The 27,378-nt window shown below is 44.1% G+C and overlaps 1 protein-coding gene across 3 annotated transcripts in view; it reads right to left on the minus strand.

The window, feature by feature from the left end:
• Positions 1-27,378, minus strand: part of LOC117006347 (acyloxyacyl hydrolase-like) — a 136,776-nt gene that overhangs the window by 77,207 nt on the left and 32,191 nt on the right. For all 3 annotated transcript variants that reach the window (XM_033078737.2, XM_033078745.2, XM_033078753.1), the window contains 3 exons: positions 14,234-14,329; positions 9,723-9,783; positions 8,533-8,632 (listed from right to left, as the gene is read on the minus strand). In XM_033078737.2, the coding sequence (XP_032934628.1) occupies positions 8,533-8,632; positions 9,723-9,783; positions 14,234-14,329 (257 nt within the window). The remainder of the gene's footprint in view (positions 1-8,532; positions 8,633-9,722; positions 9,784-14,233; positions 14,330-27,378) is intronic.

Genomic DNA, 27,378 nt, shown 5'->3' on the forward strand with positions numbered 1-27,378 from the left:
GAGAAATCCTCAGACTCAGCATTGGGAAGCTGATGTTGAGTTTGTGGAGGGTTCGCCTCAGGTAGCTGAACTGGCTGCAGTGGTAAGAGCTTTTGAGAAGTTCTCAGAGCCAATCAACTTGGTAACAGACTCGGCTTATGTAGCGGGAGTAACTTGGCTTATGTAGCGGGAGTAGTGTCCAGGGCGGAGCAGGCAGTGCTGAAAGAGGTTGACAATGAGCAGCTTTTCAGGTTGCTGTCAAAACTAATCTATCTGATTTCTCATAGAGAACATCCGTTCTATGTGATGCATGTGAGGTCACACACCGATTTGCCAGGTGAGATCGCAGAAGGGAATCGTCAGGCAGACTCCCTTGCCACCCCAGCAGAACAAGCACGCCTCCCAGATATCTTCCAACAGGCAAAGCTGAGCCACCAGCAATACCATCAGAATGTGCCAGGTCTGATCCGTCAGTTCAAGCTAACACGGAGTCAGGCTCGAGCCATTGTGGCCACCTGTCCCAGCTGCCAGCTCCAGGCCATGCCATCGCTAGGTGCAGGGGTTAACCCCCGAGGCCTTGGCAGCTGTGAGGTGTGGCAGACAGACATCACACACATTCCCAGTTTTGGTCTCCTCAAATATGTTCATGTAAGCATTGACACATATTCAGGTGCGGTTTATGCCTCTGCCCATGCAGGAGAAAGAGCTGTGCATGCCAAACAACACCTAGTGCAAGCTTTTTCAGTATTGGGGATCCCTAAGGAAATCAAAACAGATAATGGCCCAGCGTATGTGTCCAAGGAGTTCCTGGAATTTGTCCAGCAGTGGGGAGTGGAACATAAGACAGGCATCCCCCACTCCCCCACAGGCCAAGCTGTGATTGAGCGTGCACATCAGACGCTCAAGCATGTTCTGGCTAGACAGAGCAATTCAACTGTGTGGATGTCTCCACAGCAGAAGCTGTGCAAAGCCCTGTTCACTATCAATTTCTTGAACTGTTCATTTGAAAACATGAATCCTCCTGTGGTTCGTCATTTTAACAGTGGCAAACAGTTCAAGCTGTCTGAGCATCCACCAGTTTTGATTAGGGATCCAGAAACATGGGAAACCAAAGGTCCCTATGAGCTTATTACCTGGGGACGTGGTTATGCGTGTGTATCCACTCCCTCAGGCCCTCGGTGGATTCCCCAGAAATGGGTGAAGCCTTTTGTCCCCAAACAGTCAGCTCCAGCTGAAGAGGAAGAGAAGCAAGTCGCAGTTGCTTCGAAAAGAAGACGCCGCCGGAGAGGAGAGAGAACTGACACAGAAGATGACCTCCCGGCAGACTCAGAGACTTTTAACAAGTTTTAAAATGTTTGTTTTCTTTTGAGAATACCTCCCTTCCACTCAACTCATGATGAACCCTATCCAAGTTGTCATCCTGTTAACACTGAACAGTCAGGCAGCTGCATGGATCGTCCCTCAGCCGCATCAAAACGTCTGGGTGACCCTGGCAAAGACACTCCAACAGGAAAACATATGCCTGTCCTCGGCAGCAGCAGAAAATCCTATGTCCACCTGCCTGGTAGGAGTTCCCTTGAAAGCTGGAGAATATTCAGCCAGCTTTGCAATGGAGATGCACAATGAAATTCCCGGGATACACACAATTTCAGTATACAAAACTAAAAGGCAGCATACAGAAGAGAATCCTATGGAGGAACTGCTGCCCAATTTGCCAAAAGCAGCTCAGGAACCTCAGGAATTAGAGCTGTTAGGTTCCTATCCAGCACAATACTGCATTCAGCTTGTAATTTATCCAAAACCTTCTGACACCAAAGGATTCCACAATGTAATACAATATAGAGAGGAATTCACGGCCAAAAAGTGGTGCGGGGTTCTAAGTCACCTTGCAGCAAACTCCCCATCTCTCACAAGTCCCAAAAGCCTCCCTAAGGGGTTGTTCTTGATTTGTGGAGATCAGGCATGGGCAGGAATTCCCTCTAAGCTTTTAGGAGGACCATGTACCTTTGGGCGGTTGTCCCTGTTGGCACCCAATGAAACCTTAATTAAAGATTGGACTCATAAAAACAAATCAGTAAATAAAATCCAAAAGAGAAGTGCGAACAATGTGGACAAAGATTGTGACTCTGAAATTTTTCATTGGGCCAAATCTAAAAGAGTTGCTGTATCCCTGTTTCTTCCATGGGCAGCGGCAGCCAAGGCTCTGGGTGAATTGGGCCACCTAGAGTGTTGGGTAGTCAAACAGGCAAATTTGACATCCACTGCCATCAGCTCCCTCCTAGAAGACGAACAAATTACCAGGCAGGCCACACTCCAAAATCGTGCTGCCATAGATTTTCTCCTGCTGCTACATGGACATGAGTGCCAGGAATTTGAAGGACTTTGCTGCATGAACCTGACCTCGAAAGCTCCTAATGTCCATGCTGCCCTCCGAGACATGAAAACCTTGATCGGACAAGTGAAGCAAGAATCTGAAGACTGGTTCAACGAACTGTTCAAGGGCTGGGGATTCATGGGGTGGTGGACTTCAATAGTCAAAACTATTTTGTTACTCTTTGTTATTCTTTTCCTTGTAATACTGGCATTTGGAATCCTTCGTCACTTGGTTCTCAAGGCCATTAGTGGTCTCATGCCCTCTGTCGCCATGGTTAATCACATAGAGATGAAAACCCTGAAACAATCTAAAGCCCCTACTAACCCCAAGTGGTGGGAAAGATCTTAAGTTGTATCCAGAATAACCTTCTCTCTTCTTTTAAACAAAAAAAGGGTGAGATGTTGTAACCCAATACCCTACTGCTTTAAGAATGGTATATCCCTTTAACCCTGTAACCCCTACAAGACCAATGGACTGACCCCTGCGATGGGATTGGCCTGAAGCCAAGGCTGACCCCTCCCCTTTCCTGACCCAGAGAAAAACCCTGAGCCCACGTGTGGGCTCTCTCTTTATCCCCATCTCTCGCTCTGACCACATGGAAGCCTAAGAATAAAGCAGAATACCAACCCTGGGATAAGAGCCTTTAATATCTTATGTTCTACATGAAACAGCATCCCAGGCCAGCTCTGCAGGGTAATTGGGGAGCAGGCAGGCGAGGCCTAGGGTGCAGTTTCAATCTGTGTCTCCTTTTTCCCAGGAGACCAGATATTTAAAAAACACTCCAAGTTACACTTCTCATTTTCATAATCCTTCAACCAAGAGTACAGTAATTTCATGATTATAAGCCGCACTGAGTATAAGCCGCACTTCTGGGTTTCAGCAACTTTTCCTTCTTTTTCCATATATAAGCTGCACCTGATTATAAGCCACATGTTACAATACAGGGTGTGATAAAAGGTATCTATTCTATCGCCATCTGTTGAGGGTGGGGGCAGTGATCCTTATCTCAATGGCAGATATTCTGCTAATGGGCCATCCATTGAAACCAGGCAGAGCATTGTTCTTTATCTTTTCACAACCCTTCCTTCCTCCAACAAGCCATTTTCTGCTAATGGCCCACTGAGTCCCACTGTGTGACTGATAAAATTACTTCATCCCATTGGAAGTTGCTCCAACCAGGGGGAAGAGCCCAGCATTTCTTACCAAGATAAAAACAGAGGTTTTGGGACGCTAAGGGAGCCCCTTTCTCCACTGGACTCCAGAGGAAAACTGGATTTCTCCACATCACCACTGGACCTCCAGAGGGAAACTGCACCTTCTACAGGAGCACTGCTTCAGCTGAATCACATCTGTCACTGCAGGAGGATGCAGCCACCATTTAATCGAACTGCTACCAATACCCTGCCTGATGGGGTGTCAGGTTGTACTCTGTCAGGGTTTGGAGTTTGTTCCTTTGTAGTACTGTATTTCTATTTCAATTTCCCTAGCAAAGAACTATTATTCCTAATTCCCATATTTTTGCCTGAAAGCCCCTTGATTTCAAAATTCTATTAATTTGGAGGGTGGGGGTTTACATTCTCCATTTCAAAGAGAAGTTCCTGTCTTTCTCAGCAGACACCTGTCCTCCAAACTAAAACAGCAACTTTTTGTTCTTTGTCCATATATAAGCTGCACCTGATTATAAGCCGCACTTCAGGTTTGGACCAAAATTTTAGTCAAAATGGTGCGTCTTATAATCGTGAAATTACTGTACCAAGATAGTAAAATTCTAAAAAGCTTGTCAAATAGCACAGGTAAAAGTGGGATTTGTTTGTGAGCAGTGCTTCCTCGTCCTCACACTTTTGTCTGCTACACTCCCACCCCAAATATCTCTGTGCCTGTGGGTTGTCCAAGACTTGTTTTTGAGGGTCATGCCTGAGACAGCTTCTACATTGGCACCACACAGCTGCATGCATGCACCACCTTGCAAACCCCATGTCATCCTATTTCCTTTCAATTTATTTGGTGGAATGTTTGGGTTGTATGATTTGGCTGTTTGGGGTTGTTTGGGTTTTCAATTGGGGTAGGGTTTATTTTACTCTATTTTGTGTCAGTGAAGAAGAGCAGAGGAAATGCAGAGGAACAAGTAAAAGAGGAGCAACTAACCCTCATGCTGTGCCTTTTGCTATTACCTGTCTATAGGTAGTTTCTTCAGGGCTCAGTATCAGGCTATAGCAAAAACTCACATTTCAGTGGATTTTACTTGTTTCCAAAAACAAAGGCTAAAGGGAAGGCATCTCGCTCCATAGGACCTAGCCTGACTCCTAGATGCTTGCTTCACTGCTTGTGGTCTCAAAAGAAGGAAAAACAGCTCCCAGTCCCAAAAGTCTACTTTTGACTGGTAGCCTGCTTTTAATTAGGAATGTAGACCCTGGAGTTTGGTTCTGTCTCACTTCCCAGGAAGAAGCTTACATTTTTACTGAGAAAGATGAATGACAGATAACAGCGGAAATATTTTTATTTTACTAAACCCCAAAGGGTTTATTTTTGCCAGAATTGGTTGGCTCCTACTTTGTCAAGCAGCATGCTGACTACAGTAATATCCATGAAGGATGTGGCTTTGTAGAAAGTCAGTGAAAGACCTGAAAGAAGATACACAAACCATCATGAGTGCTTGTGGCAGTGATGCTTATGCTGGCAAGATAAAATTATAAGAGCATAAATATGTATATTTTTGCTGATGCAAAATGTCTTCTGCCAAAAACCTATTGATGGAGATAAGGACAAAATATGCAGCCGAAAGGTCTCTCATAATGTGGAGCATAAAAGGGATGGGAAGCAGAAGAAGCACCCTGAAAGGCAGAAAGATGGAGTACAAACTTCCAACACAGACTGTTTTAGTGATTACTAGAGCACAACAACAGTGCTGAAGTCAAGACATTATTCTGGCCCCAGCAAATCAATTAAATTTTTGTCATATAACCAAACAAGCCAGGTGGCTTAAAACAATCTGGAGACAAGCTGAGAATAATCTCCTGCAATCCTGTTTGTTCCAAGGGTCAGAAAAGAAACTTGGTAGGCAGTGCATAAAACTCTTTACCCTATTTCAGCCCTTTTCACTCACTAGAGGAGCATTCCTGTATTACAAAATCTTGGGCAAAAAGTCCTCCGGCATATGAGCTGATAAACATTTTTGGCTAAAACATTATCCAGTCATCCTAAACCAGCTATCTTGGATGCCTGTTCTATGGTCAGTCTTTTGGAGTGATGCTACAGCCCATATTAGAATATCTGTTGTTGATGTGGTTTGAACCACAAAGCACATTACGATATACCTTCAGCCACAAAGCATTTCACAGCAGTTTCAGATACTGTCCACTTTTCAGCCACCTTTATTAAGCCTTCACTTCTGATGTGCCCTATTAGTTTGTTTCTTTACTTGAAGGAGACCCCAGTGTTGCCACCCTCATACTAAAGGGCAGAGGAGAACCTTTGCTCTGCTCTAAAAGCCACTGGCAAGAAGGGGCAAGAAGGGGCTCACAGGACCCATTACAAGGGGCATCTGGTTGCACAGTCATGCTGGTGATCCAGGAGCTGCAAGGGCCCCTTCCAATGTTCCCCATCAACATCAGAGGTCTGCTCCTGAAATTTCCCAGCAGAGCAGCCCACCTTGCCCAAGCTCCAGCAACAGGAGGTTGCCCTTGCCCAGGCCGGATGCCCTTCTGCTCCAGCTCCATGCTGAGAACACTGAGCTCCATGTGAACAGAGCAATATGTTTTATTCATAATTAGAGCAAAGTCTTCCAGAATAACCACAGCGTGCTAATAGCTCCAGGTAAAAAAAAAAAATTGGGCTAATTTGTCAAAGATGAGGAAAGTATGTAAAACAATGCACATATCATTTACACAGATTGCAGTGTCTCCATTAAGTAGATAGTTTGAAAGGCTTCTGAAGCAGGGGCTCTTCCTCAAAGCCCATAACCTCACTAAAGCAAAAGCACACAAACTGAAGAAAATAAACTAATGATGGAAAAAGCAGATACACATTGATATTTTCCACTTTAGAGGTAATTAAAATCTGGGCATTATACTGCCTTCCAAGGACAAGTAACACTACTTCTTTCACTCCCTTTACCAGTACAAATATGATACTAATTCTGGGAAAATGGGCATCCAAAAGTCTAAATTAATAAGTGAAGTACCTGAAAACCAATAGAGTTGAACAGAACAGTCATTAGTATTAAAGTCTTGTTTGAACACTTGGTAGGGGACTGCGCCAACATTCGCAGACTCAAAACTGAAGTGATCAATCAAATTACAAACTAAAGAAGCAAATGTAAGGTAAACTGCATTCTATGCACCTGTGTCCCTGAATGCATATGAATTTTTTTCACCCATAATTCATCTTTACTCAGTCTGACTAGTCACAGAGTTACTGTGGGCAATTTATCAACCACTTGAGCATGAATTCCAAGCACTGCTCTGCTCCTCCCATCTCCTCATGCTCTCTCTGGGCATGAGAAGAGCCAAAAAGAAGAGCACAGTGTAAAAAAATGGTTTTGTTGGTAGAGTTCCCTTATTACTGTTGACAAACTACCACTTGGAAGAGGGTTTGCTTGAGCCACTCACTCTGAGGGAGAGTCTCCAGGCCACGCAAAAAAGAGTCCAAATTTTGTTTAAAAAAAATAAACCAAAGTCTTACTATGTTCAGCTGTTTTTCTTCTGGACAGTGCACTCACTGAAGTGGTTGCTGGAGGTGGAAGGAGCCAGCACTTTGGTCCTACACCTGCACTGGGAGATGAGTAAGACCTCATAATGATGTGACAGTAACCCCATGAGTGGCATCCTTTCCTCTCTATCTGATCAGCCTAACATTTCAACACAGGTGTTTTAATTTCTTCACAAGAACCACCTTGATTTAAAAAGCCCCTTTCTCCAGGCTCATTAGCCTAACTCACCGTGCAGCCGTGGTGAGCCCATCTCTCCAAGTGCAGTTCATTGCCTGCATCATCTTTCACCTCAAGAGGCACCCTGCATTTCTGACAGTTCAGGATGGGGGATTTCTGATGGCACCTGTTTGATAAAGTTTGGGCAATATTCTGAGCCGAGTTAGTGTGGGCCCTCTCTGCCACTCGCACTCATCTTCTTTCACCCCTGTGTGTTTGCACATCTGTAGATTTCCATGTTAACATATCGTGGAGCATAGACTCACACCTGCTATAAACCAAATGCCATTCTTGGAAGGCAAGTGTTTCTCCAGACCTTAATACTGGCAGAACTAAATCCATTTTGGAGATGAACTGCAGTCATTGAAACCCATAAAAATATCACCTGATTTCAACAACTGTCAGACTAAATCCTGTGTGAAACATCTCACACAGGCCACTGGAAAATCAAATATGTCTTTCTCTATCCAGATGCAGGGAAAAAGATTTCCAAAAAATAGGTGCTGAAGTGAATAGCTTGCTTTTCAACACCACCAAACAACCTTCTTCACTCACAGGTTATAGTGTGACTGGATGTGCATGGTAGCTGGGATGGAAAAAATTACTCACAACCAAAAGAATCCCAAAACAAACAGCACATATTTAGACACCTGTACAGATGTGTATGTGTAGAGTATTGCAAAGGTCTAGGACATGCAATCAAGGACATGCAAATGTGTTTACAAGTAACTGTACATCAGAGAAGTGGTGGTAATTAAATATGATTTCAGTCTGTGGCAAAAGATAACGCACATTAGCTTAAACCTCTTACACTGCAGACTAATCCAAGTCAAATAGCCCTGCATTTGCAGCAGGTAACTTTTGCCCACACAGGTTGTAACAGCAGATCAGGCAATGTGGGGATCACTTGTGCCATGGTAACATGGTGGCATAGATGAACCTCAGCTGAGTATCTGCTTTGGGATATCTGCTTTACACTGCTTAACAATAAAGTCCCTACTCCTCCTTTCTGATCCAGACTGGCACAGGAGAATTTGGCCCTGTGACTCCCACACACCCTCAACTGATGAGGGTCCATACAGCTAGTGTGTGTTATGCACCATTTGTTCAAACAGACATTTTTTAGGAATGTCTGTGCTCTAAATGTTTATTTCCTAGACAATGCACGTGTAGTGGAAGCCTTCAAACTGCTCAATTTCAGCTTAAAAGACATTCCACAATCACTAGTTTTAAGAGAAGTGGGAAACCAACTCACCTTTGGAGGAGAGTAGAGATGACAAAGCAGCTGTCCTGGATCCTGTTTACACAGCCTCAAGGAATGGCAAACCACATCAGCATTCATTTTCCTGTCTATGCTGAATGAAATGGTGCATAAACAAAGACAATTATGTTCTTCTGGGCTCTTGAAAGCAGAAGCTATTTCCATGGGAAGCTAAATCTTCTCAAACCACACAATCATCTCAGCTCACTTCACCATGGCCCATAACTGCTGCTCAGTACAGTGTTGGGTTCTAATGACTTTCTGCCACGACATCCTACTCAGCATTTAAAATTGGAACCCAGGATGATGAAAAAGGACTGTGGTCTACATGCAGCACCTGAATCAAATGCATTATAACTATTCTAGTTTTTTAATCAGTCATAAGCCTGACAAAGATTTAAATGTTAAAGTTAATGCATATGCAATTCAGCACATATGAATGTTCAGTCATAACAAAATAACCAGAAATCCTTCAAAGATTCTTAGCCTTTAATTATCAAGCATGAGTGCTAGGATTGTTTCTTCCTCTTTGGGACACACCTCTGAGATAATCCAGAATTAAATTAAGATATTTGATTATAGCACTTCTTAGTTCTGTAAGCACTTTGCAGTTCCTTGCTAGTTTTAAAAACAAAAATAAAAGCCCTACGGAAGAAGAAGGTGTAGTAAAAGCTGTATTAATTAAATTAACAACTTTAAAGGGGAATAAAATGACCTAAATTTTATTTTTTTTAATCACTTAGATTATATAGTAGGTTTCCCCAGAGTGCATATCAAGGTCAGGGCTGAGAGCATGTAGGGGCTGACAATTAAAAAGTCTGATTGAAGGTAGAATAGAAAGCAAGAGCCAAGCAACAACAGTGTTATTTTATAGAACCTGTCTCACTTACGTGAGTTATTCAAATTCCTCTCTCAACCAAATGAGCTGAATTTCAAAAGATAATGATATCAGGTGGGCCAGATATGAGATTTAAATGGAATATTAAAAAAGGTTAAAAGGGTTACCAGTGGCAGCCCGTGTTTATTTACTCAGGAATAGCTGTGACAAATGCCAAACCAGAATCACTCTGTTTTGAAAATAATGTAATTTTAGGAGTGAAATCCCTCCACTTCACCCTGACAGCACATCTCTACATGTCAAGAACAAACTAAGCAAAAATCTGGGAGGACACAGCAATACTTACAGTTCAGCTATGTGTGGTCCGTAAAGTTCAGCAAGCACATAACAGAAACCTTGCAGTTTTTCTAGAAAATAGAATTTTATTTATTTTTTTAAGTAATTGAGCATGGTGAAACTGGTTTCATAGCTGTCAAAATACAGCAGCAGTTCTTTCATTAAGGTGAATGTTGATTTACCTTAGAGGAAGGCAAGTGAATCTCTAATCTCAGTGTAAGACCATATAATGGGAAAATCTGAGCTTCTAATCTCGCCTAAAACCCTTCTGGCTTTAGGTAAATCACATGATAAAGACAAAAAAGGATAACTAACTTTTGTTAATTTTTCTGAGTATAGCATAATGGAAAAGTCAAAAGAAATTGTGCATGCCACAGCATCTTCTAAGCAGATAAACATCTCAGTAGGTTTGAAAGAAGAAGAAAAACAAACACATAAACAAAGCATAGAAAGTGATGTTGGGCTTGATGCTACTCCAAGAACTGTCTTGGAGCTTCTGGGGGCTTGTGGACCTATGAGAATATGTTTTGTGTAGAGCAGCAGTTGTGCAGTAGTAATTACATTCAAAGAAACACTTGACAGTTTTCATTTGGCTTCCTTTCACAGTCTACAGCCATGTACCTTTTTAGGATGCTGGCTCGGGTGGTTTCCTTAATATGTGTAAAGCATGTCATCAATAAGACAGCTCGTCAGAGATTTCTTTAAGGTACTGTTGTAAAATAACAGGCGATCCATGCACCCGAGCAAAGACACTGAGGGAGAATGGGGGTTTGAATACAAGCACGGCACTGATCTGACAGTTCCCAAGAGGGAAAGCTGCCTGTTTCTTGGCCTGAACAGACTAGAGCTGGTTAATAATGCACAAATCCTGGAGGTGTCAGGCCTTGCTCCAGCTGGGGTGGTGCCGTGAAATGTCATAAGAGACAGGTTCACATAAGTGCCATGACAACAAACTTGCAGCTCTTCAAACTCCTTAGAGTTGTCATTTTCTCTTGCACCTCTATTACCCAGACAGATAACTATCTGTACCTGGGGAAGAAAGCACAGAGAATTCTCATCTTTCCCAGAGAAAAATCATAAACACACCCAAAACAGTTGCTTCCCTCCAACTTTGGGCTGAATATTCCATTTTAACCAGTGCCAGGCTGGACACACCCAGGACTGCTGTATACAGGGTGAGTCGTTTTACTGTCTGGAGGGTACAAATGCTTGTGGCAGGGCCTCCACTGGTGAGCATGAGTGTGCTCCTGTTCCCACAGCTGGTCTCCTACTGGGACTGCAGACACCCCAGTTGGCAACCAACACCTGAGAAAGGAAGACTGGCACCAGGAAGGCATATTAGGGAACGAAGAGATAATTTTCCCAGCACCCTCCTATTCATGGTGTTGCAAGCAGCTTAACTAGAGTAGCTGATTTTTCTTATCCTATGACTGGTGTTTTTTTTCAATCAAGTCATTAGCTTCATTGTTTGCCTCCTTTGCCACATAACTCCTTACTATTAGCTCTTTAGGAGCAATCTGCTCCTAGAAGTAAAAATTGGTCTCCTGACTAGAAGTAGATTTTATTCTTGTTCACCTAAAATGAAAGATGTTAAAGACATCAGTAACCCTGTGTTTTGCATCACTGTAGACTAGAATATGCTCTGATGAGGCTTGCCAGTGGAGTACCTGGCTCCCTAAAGTAGTCTTCAGACAAACTTGGTTGGCTTCCCCAACACCTCTCCAGTGCATCACAAGTGACGGTCCTCTTATGAGTTTTCCAAACCAGCTGATTTCCACAACATTTTTGGCTCTGGAGGAGCCAGCTGGCTGCTGTAACCTCTCCTGGTATCTGAGAAGAGAGTTTGGCTGCTTATCAGCTCTGGAGAGCTGATATTGGTGTTTTGCTGGTCCCACTAATTTCCTTACGTATATAGAAAACTTACCATGTAATTACCCCATGGTGTAAAAAATGATGGGAGGTAAAAGGAATAGTAATAATGTTAAATTATCATTGAGCACATAAAGTCCTCTTGGAAGACTCAGATGCCATTGAGGCTTTGGCTTTCAACAAAACACCAAGACCAAAGCCACAGACAGTGTTTACAGGACTCGCCATTGGAGCCAGGCTGTATTCATGTGTTCTCAAACCTCCAGCTCTGCTAACATACACAAGAAGAAGATATTGCAGAGAGAAATCTCTATTGGGAAGAAGCAGCATAAGTCAGAAGAGAGGGGGAGAGAAAGAGAAAAATGATGAATGACTGTGGGTGTTCAGAGGCAAGAAAAAAGCTTAAATAAAACTAAATTCTGAAAAATTTAGAGAAAATGTAGAGTATACTCGTTTCAGGTAAAAGAGATTCCCTAAGATCCTTTAGATCCTCTAAGAACAGTCCAGGAGGTTTTCCTTCCTAGTCCTGAAAACACAAACACTGGCTGAATCCCAGAGGACAAATATTTGCAAAAAAGATGCTATTATCATGTTGCCATTTGCACTTGAGTTCTAGCGTTTACACAGCAGTGATCGACATAGAGCAGAACATGACTCAGAGGCAAAGCCAGAAGCAGAGGGTCTTGAAGCACATTTTGGGTGTCAGATACCTCTGTGTCATCAAACAGACAGTCAGTATCCAGGTAAACAAACATTCTTGCTAACAACACCTCTTACACTGTAAATACTGCCCTTTCCCCTCGACCTGGCCTTTCTATCTGCTGAAGAGCCTTCTTCGCTCATGACATTACTGTTCTTATTCTCATAGGTTTATTTGCCATGTTGCTTGAGTCACACACATTGCAAGTATTTCCATACAAATGAGGCTGTGGTTCTGTTTGCTACACAACCTGTGAGATTGAGTGGGACTGACAGGTACTGAAATTTTCTCTTTTTCTCTAAGCATTTTTTGTTCTTGAACATCACATAACTTTACAGAAGGCTTGATCCAAACCTGACTTGACTGTAATCATAATTATAGGAGGCCCTCCAAAAAATCCACTTTCTAGGGTTTTTGGAGTCCTACTCCTTTTTATGCCTTAGGAGAAGCCTTGCTACTATTAATTTGTTGCAGTTATTCTTGCTATCAATTGTAGGCATGTGCATAATAATGAAATTGTTTCTCCATGTGAAATGCATGACCTGCTTTAGTAGGTTTGCTCCTCAGGAGCATACAAAGCTTTCCTACTGTTTCAAGCAGCAAGAGGAAGCTGCTGATTCCTGATGAGCTGCAGTGTTCACCTCCCAGGAGAGGATAAATCAGGTTACACTGTAGCTCCCAGAAAATCCATAGGATTTTTCACTCCTTTCAAGTTCAGGGTCAGGTTTTTTTCTGCTGGATATATCCATGCATCTCAGAAGGTAGCTGGATTATACAAATTCAGCTACAGAGATAATAGGATTTTATGTGTGTAAATGGCAGCTGAAAAGAAATATCTTGACATGTCAGAAGAACAAGGTCCACTGGAGTGAATCATGAACATAGAGTTAGCATGTCATAATTTAAAGAAGAAAATTGTATTTTAATAGCAAGCTCAGTGCTTCTAATTGCAACATCGTGGGTATGTGCCTGTAATTTAAAACACTGATGATATGACTTCTGGAATAGAAATCAGATAAGCATCATTCTATCAACGAATTAATCCTAGCAATTAGCTCCCTGCCCATTCTGCCTTGGGAAATCCTCCCTTGGAAAGGAGGGAATTAATATTATACACATATCTTCTGTGAAACTAAGGTCTACAGCATGAGATGATTTCTCAGAGATACAATTCATGAAATCATATAAAAATGACATTTTAATGAAGAATCCTAAGCCATCTTTTTACATTAATGACATTAAAAAGATATCATGAATGTGAGATCTAGTCACTTAAATAGTTATAGGATTGGTCTGCGAGACAGAAAGCTATTCTGGTATTCAAACTGTTCTCTATTTAGGGGTGTGCATGTGGAGCTCCAACCTCCTTTGGGTAGATGAAATAAGGGGCAGAAAAAGGGAAGTGTTACATGCATTCACATAGAATATCTATAATTTTTGAAATTTGTATCACCAATTAAATTTCAGCTTTTCTATGCACAACAAATGCTCACATCTTACACCTGTCAGCCTAATCTCATTTTTAAAATTTTACAATAGCAGTTCCCATACCTGCTGAAAACATTTTCATCTCACTGTTGCTATAAAGACCCATATCAACAAGCAAGAGGTGTAGTGGGGTATACAGCGAATCTATTCTTAAGCTGTTACAAAAGAGACAAAGGGGAGAAAAAGGAAGGGAACTGGTCTTCATGTGTTGGTGCTTACATGTGTGTGGGGCTTAATACAGCCCCATTCACTCTAACTTTAGGACAAAATCCCAGCTCTGAATCTAAGTGAAGCCATGTTATTGACTTTCCTGTAAATAGCAATTTGTTATCTCTGAGCTACACACATTTGAGATACTGCACAAGAGGTGGATAAAGTTTTTTCAGCCTTCCCATGAGAGTTTTTAATTAACAGGGAAATACATCAGCACCAACACAACATATGGCACATTATTTGGTACTTACCAGGTATGTAGTCACACAGTCTCTCCACAGCTGCCTTTACTGTACTGTTGTGCCACTGTGCAAGCTGTTCAATGACAGACACCACAAGCACACATCCTTCAAGAAAACAAAAAATCAAAAAGAAGGAATCCACACAAGCCACACAGAGAAGTACTAAAACCGGAAACCAAGTGTTTGTGACTGCCTGCAGAAGAGAAACCACACCACAGACATATATGCTGACCATGACAGAGCATCCATAGCATCATTTTTTCACAGACTTTCCTGTGAAGTAATGCTCAGCATACACAGGGATGCTGAGCCTGGCTACACATTTGTTAAAACCAAAATGTCTTCACAGATTGTTCTGCTCTGCCTCTGTGGTTGGAAAGAAATCAGTTCCCATGACCTACAAATCTGGTTATTTCTCATCAGTAATCTGGGTGTAAACAGGGCTAGCAAAGTGTTTCATGACATATGCAGCAGTTTTCCCACTGCTCTTTTGGGGATTAAATAGATCCAATGTGATGCCTATGGAACAGTCCATAGTCCAACAGTTCAAAATCCACATGATGAGTATTCATTTCAAGTAAATTTTAAATTGCTGTAGGTCAGCATTGTGCTTTCTCTGTGGTGGCTTCATCATTATATGAGGAATATAGCTTGGGCAATGCTAAGTCTGCCCACTGTAGACAGATCCGGCAAGCCAGAGTGATGGCCCAGCTCAGAATCACAGCCTGTGCAAGGGAGGCAGGTATCTCACGCAGACAGGACACAAGGAGCCAGGGTGCCAGTTTCCAGCAGCCTGAATAAAGATTTCTCTTTGAAATCCCTGTAACCGAATCCTGTTTACTCTTCTGTGCAAGCAATCTCATCTCTGAGACTTGCTCTAGCAGGGTCTAGAAATGGAGGTGAGTTCAGAAATTTGATGTGGCTGCAGACTCACCTTTTTCCAAAGCTCAAGAACATTAATGTTCAGGTTTTTAGAGTGGCCCAACTCTTCAAAGTGAGCTTCTAAATTCCTTCCAAGCACCCATACCTATGTGCTATTAAATCAAAATGCTGTTTTTCAACATAAATAACTGATGCTTCTAAAGTAAAGTAGGGCAGCTAGAACTTGCTGTAAAAACAATACTTTTGACTCTTCTATTACTTCTTCTATCCCAAATACAGTAATCCAGAAGAAATCACAGTGAATTTGTCACCTCTTTTGCAGGAATAAAAGCCCACTTCTCCACACTTATTAAATAAAAGGCTCACTCAAGATCCTTTGCAGAATGATTTATAAAGCATGCTAAGAACCATTACCTCCAGTCAGCCTAAAAGAATTGAAGAATAAATGGAGACAGATACAACCAAGAAAAACCCTGAAGCAAGACATTAATTCTTTCCTGCCCCCCTCCCCAACTCCCCAAATAGCTGGAGGCTAACTACTCCCAGGAATGAATAGTTAATTAAAAACACAATAGCTGGAAAAAAACCCAGAAAGTTGAATACTAAAGATCCAAACTAAAAGTAAAGGGAAGAGATGAAAGCTATAGCATGTTCAGGTCTTGGTCTCAAAGAACAGGCCAGAGCCCTCTGGTCCAGGTTTAACTACAGCCTTATCATAAAATAGTTTGGGTTGGAAGGGACCTTTCTAGTCCAAGGCCTCTGCAGTGAGCAGGGCCATCTTCACCTAGATGAGGTTGCTCAGAGCCCTGTTTAACCTGATCTCAAATGTTCCTGGGGATAGGACATCCAGTACTCCCACAATTGTAGGGGTGGATGTTAAAGAGTGCAAGAGACTTCAGCTGTTTTAGTGCAAATCATGCCCTGCACTGGCCTCAGGGACAGAAAAGAGACCCTGACTCCTTTGCCAGCCTAGCATGGTAATAGCCTTTTCTGGACAGACTGCAGCCTTTAGGACTGAGATGGCACTGCACATCCTGAAAACACAACATAACACATCTGAAAGTCATTGCATAAAGGCCATATTATTAACACACATGAACAACCTACAGACAATAGGGACTACCCATCCCCTGACTTCTATGTCTATTTTATTCATGAGGTTGGAGGCTCAGAAAAATTAAATTATCTAAATGATAACTTAAACAGACAGTCTTTCTGTGCTTTCCTTTCTAGTTTTATCAAGGTCAGATGTTCATCTATCAATCTTGCTGTCTACAAGTCAAGACGAAAAGGAGTCCAAGCAGAGAGACAGGGAGAAGCTACTCCTTTCATATTTTCCAAGGTGCACAGCTTTTGTTGTTTTACCTTTCATTCTTTTGCATCATGAGCTTGAGGATTCTAGACAGATATATAATTTTTTAGTTTGGAGTTGACAGTGTCACCTACTGCAACAGAGGGAAGTGTTACTCATTTTGCCTTTACTGCGTAATCCAGTGCCATGGGCTGCAGGAAAAGGAGATCATGGACAAACAGTTCAAAATCTAAGAATTTGGGCTGAAGATAAAAATACTATTGATATTCCCATTTTCTCTGTTATGCAACAAGACAGACTCCACTGAAGATAGAAGTTTCTCTCTCATGTTTGTCAAAGTACCACAGAGGGAGTGAGGGGGAAAAAAACCCAAAAAACAACAAAAAACCAAGCTATTTTTGGTTCAGCTCTGCAAAACAGAAACAGAATTCTTAATGACAAACACAATCGTGCAGGTAGCCCCACTCAAGGAGCAGTCTCACAGCAATGAAGAGAATTTTTTTCATGTTGATTAAGTCAGATAGACACCTTTGTGTCTATTGAACCAGGCCCAAAGGCAAATCTGCTTCACATGGGGAGTAACGGAGCCAACACTGAGTCTAAGGTCTAAGAAGTACAGTAATTTACGATTATAAGCCACACCTGATTATAAGCCGCATGTCAGCAGTGTTAAGGTCTTCATCAATATATACAGTAATTTCATGACTATAAGGCGCACTCTTATGACTAAAATTTTTCCCTAAACCCAGAAGTGCGCCTTATAGTCCGGTGTGCCTTATATGATCTACAAAGTTGCGACATTTGCCACCCTGGAAGTGAGAGCCGTGAGGGGGGGTGGTGCCGCGGGAGCGCCGAGTAACCATGGGGGGGCAGCCCCGGGCAGGCCTAGGCACAGGGAGCAGAGCGGGCAGGAAGGCAGAGGGCAGCCCCGGGTGGCCCCAGGCACTGGGAGCAGCATGGGCAGGAAGGCAGAGGGTGGCTCCAGGCGGCCCCAGGCACCGGGAGCAGCGCGGGCAGGAAGGCAGAGGGCGGCTCTGGGCGGCCCCAGGCACAGGGAGCAGGAAGGCAGGAAAGCGTTACTACTTTGTTACTTTGTTGTGCGCGGTGGCCTGAGCCGAGGGGCCACAGCCCGATAGGGGCCGATGGGACCACAGTGCTGGGGGCAGCGGTGCCACAGCTGATAGGGGCAGGTGTGGCCAGCAGGACTGCGGCCAACACGGGCCAGTGGGGTCGCGGTGCTGGAGGCAGCGGGGCCACAGCCTGATAGGGGCCAATGGGGCTGCAGTGCGCTGAGTTGGGCGAGGGACGGGAGGCAGGGCAGTGGTGCCACCGAGCCAAACAAGGGATGGGCGGCAGGGCTGCTCCACGGAGCGGCGAGGGGGAACAGCATGGTGCCACAACGGAGCTGCGAGGCGGAACGGTACGGTAGCAGAGCCAATCCGAGCGAGGGACAGGCGGCAGGGCGGTGGCGCCGCCGAGCCGAGTGAGGGACGGGCGGTATGGTGGCCGCGCCGCCGAGACGGGCGGTACAGCAGGAGCACCAAACTAAGCGAGGGACGGGTGGCATGGTGGCGGCGCCGCCGAGCCGAGCGAGGGATGGGCGGCAGGGCGGTCGCGCCACTGAGCCGAGCAAGGGACAGGCGGCACAGCAGGAGTGCCGAGCCGAGCAAGGGACGGGCGGCATGGCGGCGGCGCCGAGCCCAGTGAGGGACAGGCGGCATGGCAGGAGTGCCGAGCCGAGCGAGGGACAGGTGGCATGGCGGTGGCGCTGAACCCAGTGAGGGACAGGCGGCATGGCAGGAGCGCCGAGCCGAGCGAGGGAATGGCACGGCAGCTTCGTGGAGCCGTGAGGGGGAACAGCACCATGGCAGAACAGAGCCGCAAGGGGGAGGCGGCCCCGCAGCTGCGCCGAGCCGCGCCAGCCGGCACTGGGGGCGGGCGGGAGTGCCAGGGCTCACTGCACAGGGAGGGCGCCTGGGGTTGCCTTTGAAAGCCTACGCCGATCTGTGAAAAATGTTTCCAAATTGAGCCCCTGCCAGTAAACTCCATGATTGCGGGTTTCCGTTACTAATTCGTTACTTTGTTGCGCGCGGCACGGATCTTCGCGGCAAAAAAAGGTGGGCCTTATGGTCCGGTGCGCCTTATCTGATCTACAAAGTTGCAAAATGTGCCGGCTCCCGGGTGGTGCGCCTTATAGTCCGGTGCGCCTTATGGTCGTGAAATTACTGTAAGCCGCACCTGATTATAAGCCGCACTCTCGTTCACAGCGAACTTTCACAGAGTTGCCAATTAGTAACAGAATTGCAGGATCGCAGGGTTTACTGGTAGGTGCCAACCTTGGAAACGTTATTTCCAAGCCAAAAAAGATACAGAAAATAGCTGTGGCAGCGTACCCTGCAAGTTGTATTAACAAGCAGAAAAAGATACGAACAAGAGTGTGCTCATTTTACAAGCATTTCCAACGAATCTGCATTGCCTTTGAATAGCCACTCAGCTGGGTAGCTGCACAGCTGCACGGGCGGGCAGGGAGCCAGGTAGCCGCATGGGCGGGCGGGGAGCCGGGCAGCTGCATGGGTGGGCAAGGAGCCGGGCAGCCGCACCAGCGGGCAGGGAGCTGGGCAGACGAGAGGCCGGGCAGCTGTGCAGGCAGGCGGGGAGCCGGGTGGCTGGAGAGCTGAGGCGGGTGGGGAGCCAAGGTGGGCGGGGAGCCAGGCAGCCGCACAGGCGGGTGGGGAGCTGGGCGGATAAGAAACCGGGTGGGCAGGCAGGGAGCCGCGCAGCCGCACAAGACTGAAAACACCGAAAAAATACAGAGAACTATTACGGGCTCAGATCGGCGGCGCTGCCCCACCACTGGGGCCGCGTGGGGTCCCGCTCAGCTCGGGGCTGCTGCAGGCTCTCACTTCCAGGTTGGAAAATTTCTGAACATTGTTCATATATAAGCCACTCAGGAGTACAAGCCTCACTTACGGGTACAGACCAAAACTTTAGTCAAAATGGTGCAGCTTATAATCTTGAAATTACTGTACTTAATGCAGTACTTACCTCAGGCTACTAGATGCTATATGAATATAAATAACAATAAAAACAGCCTAACTACTTGGGAAAAATCCACAGAACTGAACTTCAAACTACTTGCTCTCATAAACTCATCTTTACTATCAGAGAGTATGCTGCTGCTCGTGCTATTACATCCTCCCCAGTTTGGGCACCTTCAGACCACACCTTGGTTATCCAAATGCTTCCCCCTCAAATGCAGTTATTCCACATGAAATGCGACTCTCCATGGGACAAGGTGATAGAGAAAGTCGTGGCTGATTTTCAAAAGGATTTGCTGTTCCTTAGGCACTGCAGCTGGAGTCTCTGAAACTGAATTTGGAGAATCTCCTGGCCCTCTGGTAGGAAAGGTGCTCCCTGGGAACACATTCCATCAACATAAGCTATTGGCTGGTCTGGTGTCTGTCCTCTCCATCTTCCAGGGGTTTTATCAGTTGCATTTGATCAACCTCTCCTTACTCCTTGTGGTCCTCTGCCATGAGCTGTGCCCTGGGGGATGCTTGCTTTTGTGTTGGTTCTGCTGACTTCAAAGCCTTCAATTTAGGCTAATGTCATCAGGAGCAGTTTTTAGGCTGGAGATTCTAAAATACTCAGAAAGGTTGAACCCTGTCAGGTGGAAGGAGCAATGTCCTAAGGGGACTTATTGCAGCAGAAGCAGCCTAATCTACCTAGGCTTCCTCGTGTTTTTTTATGCAAACATATCTCCCCAGTAATTCAGATTTATCCTCTAGGAGAACTTCTCTCTGATGTTGGACTACAGGTAAAACTTCCTGAAGTTAGTGTCTATAAATGAAACTGCTCTCTTTTTAACATCTTCCTCTGGACTGAGTGGCAGGAAAAGAAATGCTGACCAGTTATCCTAGTTTTTAATGGGTCTTAATTCTGTTAAAAATTGAAAATAATTATACAGCTAAAATGAGCAGGGGAAAATCAGATGTCTGTGACTGTAAAAATCTCACTGCTTTAATTATTTATGACACATGCCAGAACATAAACTTTTTAGTACTCTGGCATCAGTAGAAAAGCACATACAGATCTGGCCAGCCACTATCGGCTATTACTTGCTTTTAATTTACTAGATATTTAGATGTCATTTATTCCTCATCATGAACTGGACACACATAAGGCAAAGTAAATAGCCTTCATCATTAAATAAAGCCTTTTTTTTTTTTTACAGTTACACATGATTTTCTTTAGAAATAACTTTCAGTAAGTTGATTCTGCTGTCTCATTTCAATAATATATTTCAATAACAGGCTGAAGGATAACAGGATTCCTTTCTCTGAAAGGAATTCATTGGCATTATAATAGCCACCAGGCATTAGAAACTAGACTCTGGTATTAATAAATGCCTGTTGCTTTTAGGGATGGCTTGTCCCATCTGCTATTAATTTCTGAATAGATAAGACAACACCATTACCATTTTGCTCAGTGCAGTAAAGTGAAAACTCACACATCAGGAAGTACTTCTTTCCATATATTTGAAGGTAGTGGGTAATAAGAAAATGTAATTTCCAATAAGCTCAGGGGAAAAAAAAAATCATACCGGAGTAATAAAATCAGAACTAGAATAATTCTTTGCTTAGCTGTAAAGCCTCTGGCAGTTTGAGCAGACTATTTAACTTAATTCACTTCGGTCACACAAGTTTGAAAGGCTCTATAATTAGAATTATTCCTAGGCATGTCAAAAAGTATCTGAATAGTGAAAGCTGCCTCTCTAAGTTTCAGATTTGTAGGTATATTTGTCTGAGTAAAACTCTTAAATGGGTTTTCTGGCACCTGGTACATCCTTGTTTGCCATCATTTGCTCATATTTTTGGATCCTGGATTTCTTTCTCACTCCTTCAACCATAAATTCAATGTACCCCCAGAATACAAGGGAAAAATGGCCTTTGACACAAATACAGTAAATTCACGAATACAAGCCGCACTGAGTATAAGCTGCATCTCCGGGTGTTGGCAAACATTTTGTTTTTTGTCCATAAATAAGCCGCACCCGAGTATATGCCGCTCTGTCATTCGCAGCGAGGACCCGCGTGCAACAAAGTTGCCAAATAGTAACGGAACCGGGGCAGGGCGGGGTTTACTGGCTCGGCGGGGCCGCTCGGGGCCAGCCGCTGCCACCGCTGGGCTCAGTCACTCCGGCCCTGCGCTGCCCCGAGGCGGCAGGGGGGGCACAGAGCCCGCCAGCACCTGTGGCAGCCATGGGAGCCAGGGATGTAGCCTGCCTGTTCCTGCGGCGACGGCACGCGGGGACGGGAGCCCCCCGAGCCACTGGGCCAAGTAGGAGAGAGCCCCTGCGTCCCTTGAGCCGCGGGGCCAAGCAGGAGAGAGCCCCTGCCTTCCCCCTAGCCACGGAGCCAGCAGGAGAGAGCTGCCCCGCCTTCCCCACCCCCTGTCCTGCCTGCACAGAGCAGCTCCACCCGTCGCGTAACAGAGTAACCAATTTGTAACAACTGCGTAAATGCAGGGTTTTACTGGCAGGAGCTTGACTTTGCAGTTCGCACTGACTTGGTTTGCACTCCCAGGGTTGAAAATGTCAGAAAATTATTCACATATTGACCGCACCTGAATATTAGCCGCATTTCCGGTATGGGAGCAAAATTTTGGTCAAAACAGTGCGGCTTGTATTAGTGAAATTACTGTAACTCTCTGCAAACCCTGCTGACCAGGCTGTGGCCACCTGTGGCCACTCTGATTACAGTAATTTCACTATTACAAGCCGCACCAATTATAAGCCGCACTTCTGGGGTGTCAGCAGTGTTTTGTTTTTCCTCCGTATATAAGCCCCACCGGATTGTAAGCCACACTTTTGTTCGCAGCAAGGATCCACGTGCAACTTTCACAAAGTTGCCAGTTAGTAAAAGAATCGTGGGATGGCAGAGTTTACTGGCTCAGCCCCGGGCTGGGCGGGCTTGGATCGGCCCTGCCGCCCCCACCACCGGGGCTGTGCAGGCTCGGATCGGCCCCGCTTTCCCCCTGCCAGGGCTGTGCAGGCTCGGATCAGCCCCGCTTTTCACCTGCTGGGGCCGGGCAAGCTTGGATCGGCCCTGATTTTCCCCTGCTGGAGCCGTGCAGGCTCGGCTCGGCCCTGCCTCCCCTCTCTGCCGGGACCGTGCAGGCTCGGATCGGCCCCCCTTGTACCCTGCCGGGGCTGTGCAGGCTTGGATCAGCCCCGCCTCCCCTCTTGTGGGAACCCAGGATATTCCCCTGGCTTCCCTGGAATCTGGGCAGGGCACTCAGAAGCCTTGGCAAGGTGCCCAAAACCCCTGTAAGTTTGATCTAAGTCCCTGGGAGAAATTACCATTTTTATATGAAGAATTACAAAGTCACAAAAATAAGTAGAGCATAAATTAGAGCATTAAAAGGTAGAAAAGTGAAGTTTTAAAAATTGTTTATATTAGGGGTCTGAACACAAGATGGAGGATTTAGGGCGTGATATGTCTTTCTTCTTCTTCTTGTCATCCATCTTTTGGGTTAGGATGTCAATTCAGGATTGGTTTAAGGGAAAACTGGACAATGCAATGTAGGTGTCATGTATTGGACATTAATTGTAAACAATGTACGTGTAATTTAGAGTATAAAAGATAAGTCCTGCCCAGGAGGGCAGGAGAAGAGCCTTGAACAAGTTGCAGAGTGGACCGTTGTAAGCTAGAGAGAAAATTCCTTAGATAAGAAAGAGTAAACAACCTTGGAAACCTGACAGAATCAGCTTTTGAGTCTTCTGTCACGCCCTGCGTGCCCTAGTTACGAAACAAGAATTCTCAGACCACCATTAATGTGTGGTGAGTGATCTCTGACCATAAAAGAGGTCGCCGCTGGCCACACCCTCTCTACCGGGGCAGTGCGAGCTTGCATTGGTCCCGCCTCCCCTCTCTGCCTGGGCCGTGCAGGCTCGGATCAGCCCCTCCGCCCCCTGCCAGGGCGTGCAGACTTGGATCGGCCCCACTTTTCCCCCACTGGGGCCGTGTGGAATCGGATCGGCTTGAGGCCGGGCGGGCTCGCACTTCCGGGTTAGCAAATTTCTGAACCTCATCAATATATTAGCCACACCTAATTATAAGCCACTCTTTGGGTTCGGACCAAAATTTTAGTCAAAATGGTGTGGCTTATAATCGTGGAATTACTGTACTCCTGGTAGAGCAGGAATTGGAGCCTTGCTTGGTGACATGGCAAGCCTCTGCTTCAAAAATCTGTGTGGTCCAGCAAGGCTCTGTATACATTAAGCCATTGATCACATTTCTGATTTTATACAGAAGATTAAGGTTTTTCTAAAATAAAGTCTTAGCTTCTTCCATTTATAGACAATCCTAAGCTCCAAGGCATCTCTTAAAGCTTACAGATGAGGAGACCCAAGAATCTGTCTACAAAAGAGGATATTGCTACTCCTTGTGCTGATGATGTCGTTCTGGCATAAAAACACCTCTTTCCAAATTAGTTTAATCCAGTTTCAGTTCAACCTGGAACCAGACATTCCTCTTTAAAATTCACATGAGGAGGTAATAAGAAATTAGGTTTTCTCCTCTGAGATGGGGACATACACATGAGTATTCTAGGTGCAGGCAGATCATGCAGTTACAGGTTATGCGAAGTTAATGCAAAGAATGTTTTCTTTTTCATATAAACATAGAATGGTTTGGATTGAAAGGGATCTTAAAGATCATCTAGTCTGAAACCCCCGGCAGGGACACCTTTCACTGCACCAGGTTGCTCAAAGCCCATCCAACTTGGGCTTGACCACTGACAGGGATGGGTCTTCCACAACTTCTCTGGGCAACCTGGGCCAGCATCTCACTTACTATATATTCCTTCCCTAACAGGGCCCAATATCCATATTGCCTTCCTGCACTACTTCTCATTACTGAGCTGATACTTTCAAACACAGCCCTTTATAACCTCAAGATTTCATTCCAGCTCAATGAAATATTCAGCTCAAATGACATAACCATATATGCAAAGTGAGAATGGCTATCTTCCCATATACAGCCAGAGGATTTGTTGCTTTAAAAGATAATTTGGAAATGGATCTGAGAGATAAAGTCTTTTAACTTGGACTTCGCTTCCTGTATCATTTACAGAATTAATGTATTTTGCAGAGATACTGAGGTGATGGAATATAATTATAGGTATCCATATTCAAATACATTGGCATATACAAGACCCTTTCACCCTTAATTTGTTCAATCTTGTGAAATATCTTGGAAATACTAAATGGTACACTATTAACAAACCTGTCACTAGGCATTAAATTACACATAATGTAGTGACTAAAGACATTTTTAAAATATTCATATCAAAATAGAAACATTTTGAATGCATTTGTAATAAATTCCAGCAAAACCTGGAATATCAATTATTATTTCTGTTGCTCATGCAAAAACAGTGGGCCACCTCAGGTCCCCTAACTTCATAACTCAGGTCATTCATTTTTGTTTCATTTAGATATAGAACAAGTACTCTGATACAGCTATGACAGTTCAGTTTCCATCTAGTGGAAGAGGATACCTGGCAGCTAAATATATCCCTAGTGTTTCCTATATTACACTTTAAAAAACCCTATTTAACAAAATCTATAACCCTAGACATTTCCAATAGAAATGTTTCCTGTGTTAATTAATATGAAAAAAACCCTGCATATGTATGTGTAACACTAACGTATTTTTATTTTCCAAATCGGGAAAGGGAATTGGAAATCTACTGAAGCCCGAAAGCTGGCAGGGGGTGTTAATGTAACTGGATGTTAATGTAACGATAACTTTATCCTTGTTGCAAAGGTTTCACCATTTCAGGATTCTGAATACAAGAAAACTTTTTTCCATATATACAGTTCCTAAAAGTAGTAAAAGTGATTGCCTCAAACACGAGCAGTAGTTCTCTGTAGGGTTAACATATGATCAAGAGTGAGAGGCACACATGTAGGAATCAGCATCCAAATAGCATCAGTAATGTAAAATGCACAAGACTATCCATGTCTACAAATGCATATAGACGTGATTGTGTATTTACACACAGATATGGATATGTTGGCATGCTGAGCACATCTTTTCATTGTGATCAATAGCTGTATTTACATTTTACATTCACAAGCTTTCAGTAAGACTTGGGGTGATTGTGAAAAAGAAATTTTTACCATCAGTTACTGAAAACTTGGTGGGTAATTGCTTTAGTATCTCTACTGTACTGATCCCATATCCCATACCTGTGTTTGTTCTAGCTGAAGTATAACAATAGGGAAAAGTGTTATGATCAAATTTAGAATTCATTGCTGATCATCAGGCCAAACTTTGTTGCTGATTAAATGGAGCAATGCTGGTGAAGTGAACAGAGCTACTATGGCTTGGAGCTAACTTAACTGTAATCAAAGTCGATTCCCAGCCTTTTAAAGTAAAATACATATTGGTGCTACACTGATAATTGGGCAAGGCTTTTTTACAGAGCTCACTGAGCTGTAAATTATGTTTTGTTAGGGTGCCCCCCTCCCCTGACAATATATGCACAACCATTCTGTCTGAGCACAGTAGTTAAAAGCCTCCAACTTCATTTGGCACGTTCCATTGCGTGAAATTATTGGGAACTCCAAATGCTGCTAGTCCTGCTGTCACTCCAAGGGGCATACTTCATCACTGCACCCATGCACAGCTAGACAGTGGCAAACTGTTGAGGACAATGACTATCTCACAAATCAACACAGGTAGAAGTCAGCATTTTATTCTGCTGGTAGCTCAGAAACAGCCATTCTTTAATGCAATCAGAGCTGAAAATACATTAAGAAAACATGCTTCTTCATATGCTAGGAACTAGGTGTTCCTGGATGAATGGAAGGGGTGACCTGCAAAGGTTGCTGAGAATGGCATTATATAGAGCACAAAGATGGGGAAATTTGCTTTTCTGTCTGCTGACCCACAGGCTCTCTGCTTGCTAGCAGAGAAAATGGAGAGCACTGCTGTCTGGCCCTATTGAGGGATACCTGACTAAATGTCTAGTTCTGAAAAGGGCAACCAAAGTTAATTGCCAATAGAGCAGAGCAGTCTGCTGTTAGCGGGTAAAACAAATAAATGCTGCTCTTTGCAAATGCTTTTTGCAGTCACAGCACAGAATTCCAGAAATGCTGGCCTGGAGTAAGTCCTGTTACAAACCTCTGCCCTAACAGATGATCTAAACCATCTAGGCCATTCCAAAGGGACAGGGCTGACACAGTTTGTAAAGATCTCTAATAAGGTCTTCTACAGATTTCTCAGGAACTTATTACTCTGTTCACTTATCACTGACATAAGAAAATCCTCTTCCTAACCTGAATGTTCCCACTAGTACCCATTTCTGTTACTTCTTGCCATAGTTCTTATGAACCTTTAATGTTATCACATAGAGATATGACTTTTCTCAAGTTTTTCTTCTCTAGACTAATTAACTCTAATTTATTTACTCTTTAATTTATTGCTTATGCTTGTTTATCTCTGAAACCTCCTGTCACGCTGCATCATTCTTGATACACGGTCCCAAAAGGGAAGGCAGAAATTCTTCTGAGGCTTTGTCAATGCTGAGAAAGGTAACAGGTTACTTAGCATGTCTTGCAAGCTGACTTCTGTTCACACATCTCAGTGCATGCCATATGTGCATGCTTTGTGACAGCAAACCCAGATGATCTTCCTTAAGGATGCTACCCAGCCATTGCTCCTTATATGCTGTGTGTGCCATTGACTTTCTGCTGAAATGAGTGCCTTCAAAATTCCTATATTGAAATTACCTTTTCAGATGCAAGTACTCCAAGTTGTCAAATTTGTTTTAAATTTAATTCTGCTCTCCATTTTACTTGCAAACTATTTCAGCTTTACATGAACTGATTTAATTTAATAGCACAAATTTCATTATCCTGGCTAGTAAAAATATGAACTGATAGCATGAC

Source organism: Catharus ustulatus, chromosome 1 (assembly GCF_009819885.2).
Source record: "Catharus ustulatus isolate bCatUst1 chromosome 1, bCatUst1.pri.v2, whole genome shotgun sequence".
Taxonomy (NCBI): domain Eukaryota; kingdom Metazoa; phylum Chordata; class Aves; order Passeriformes; family Turdidae; genus Catharus; species Catharus ustulatus.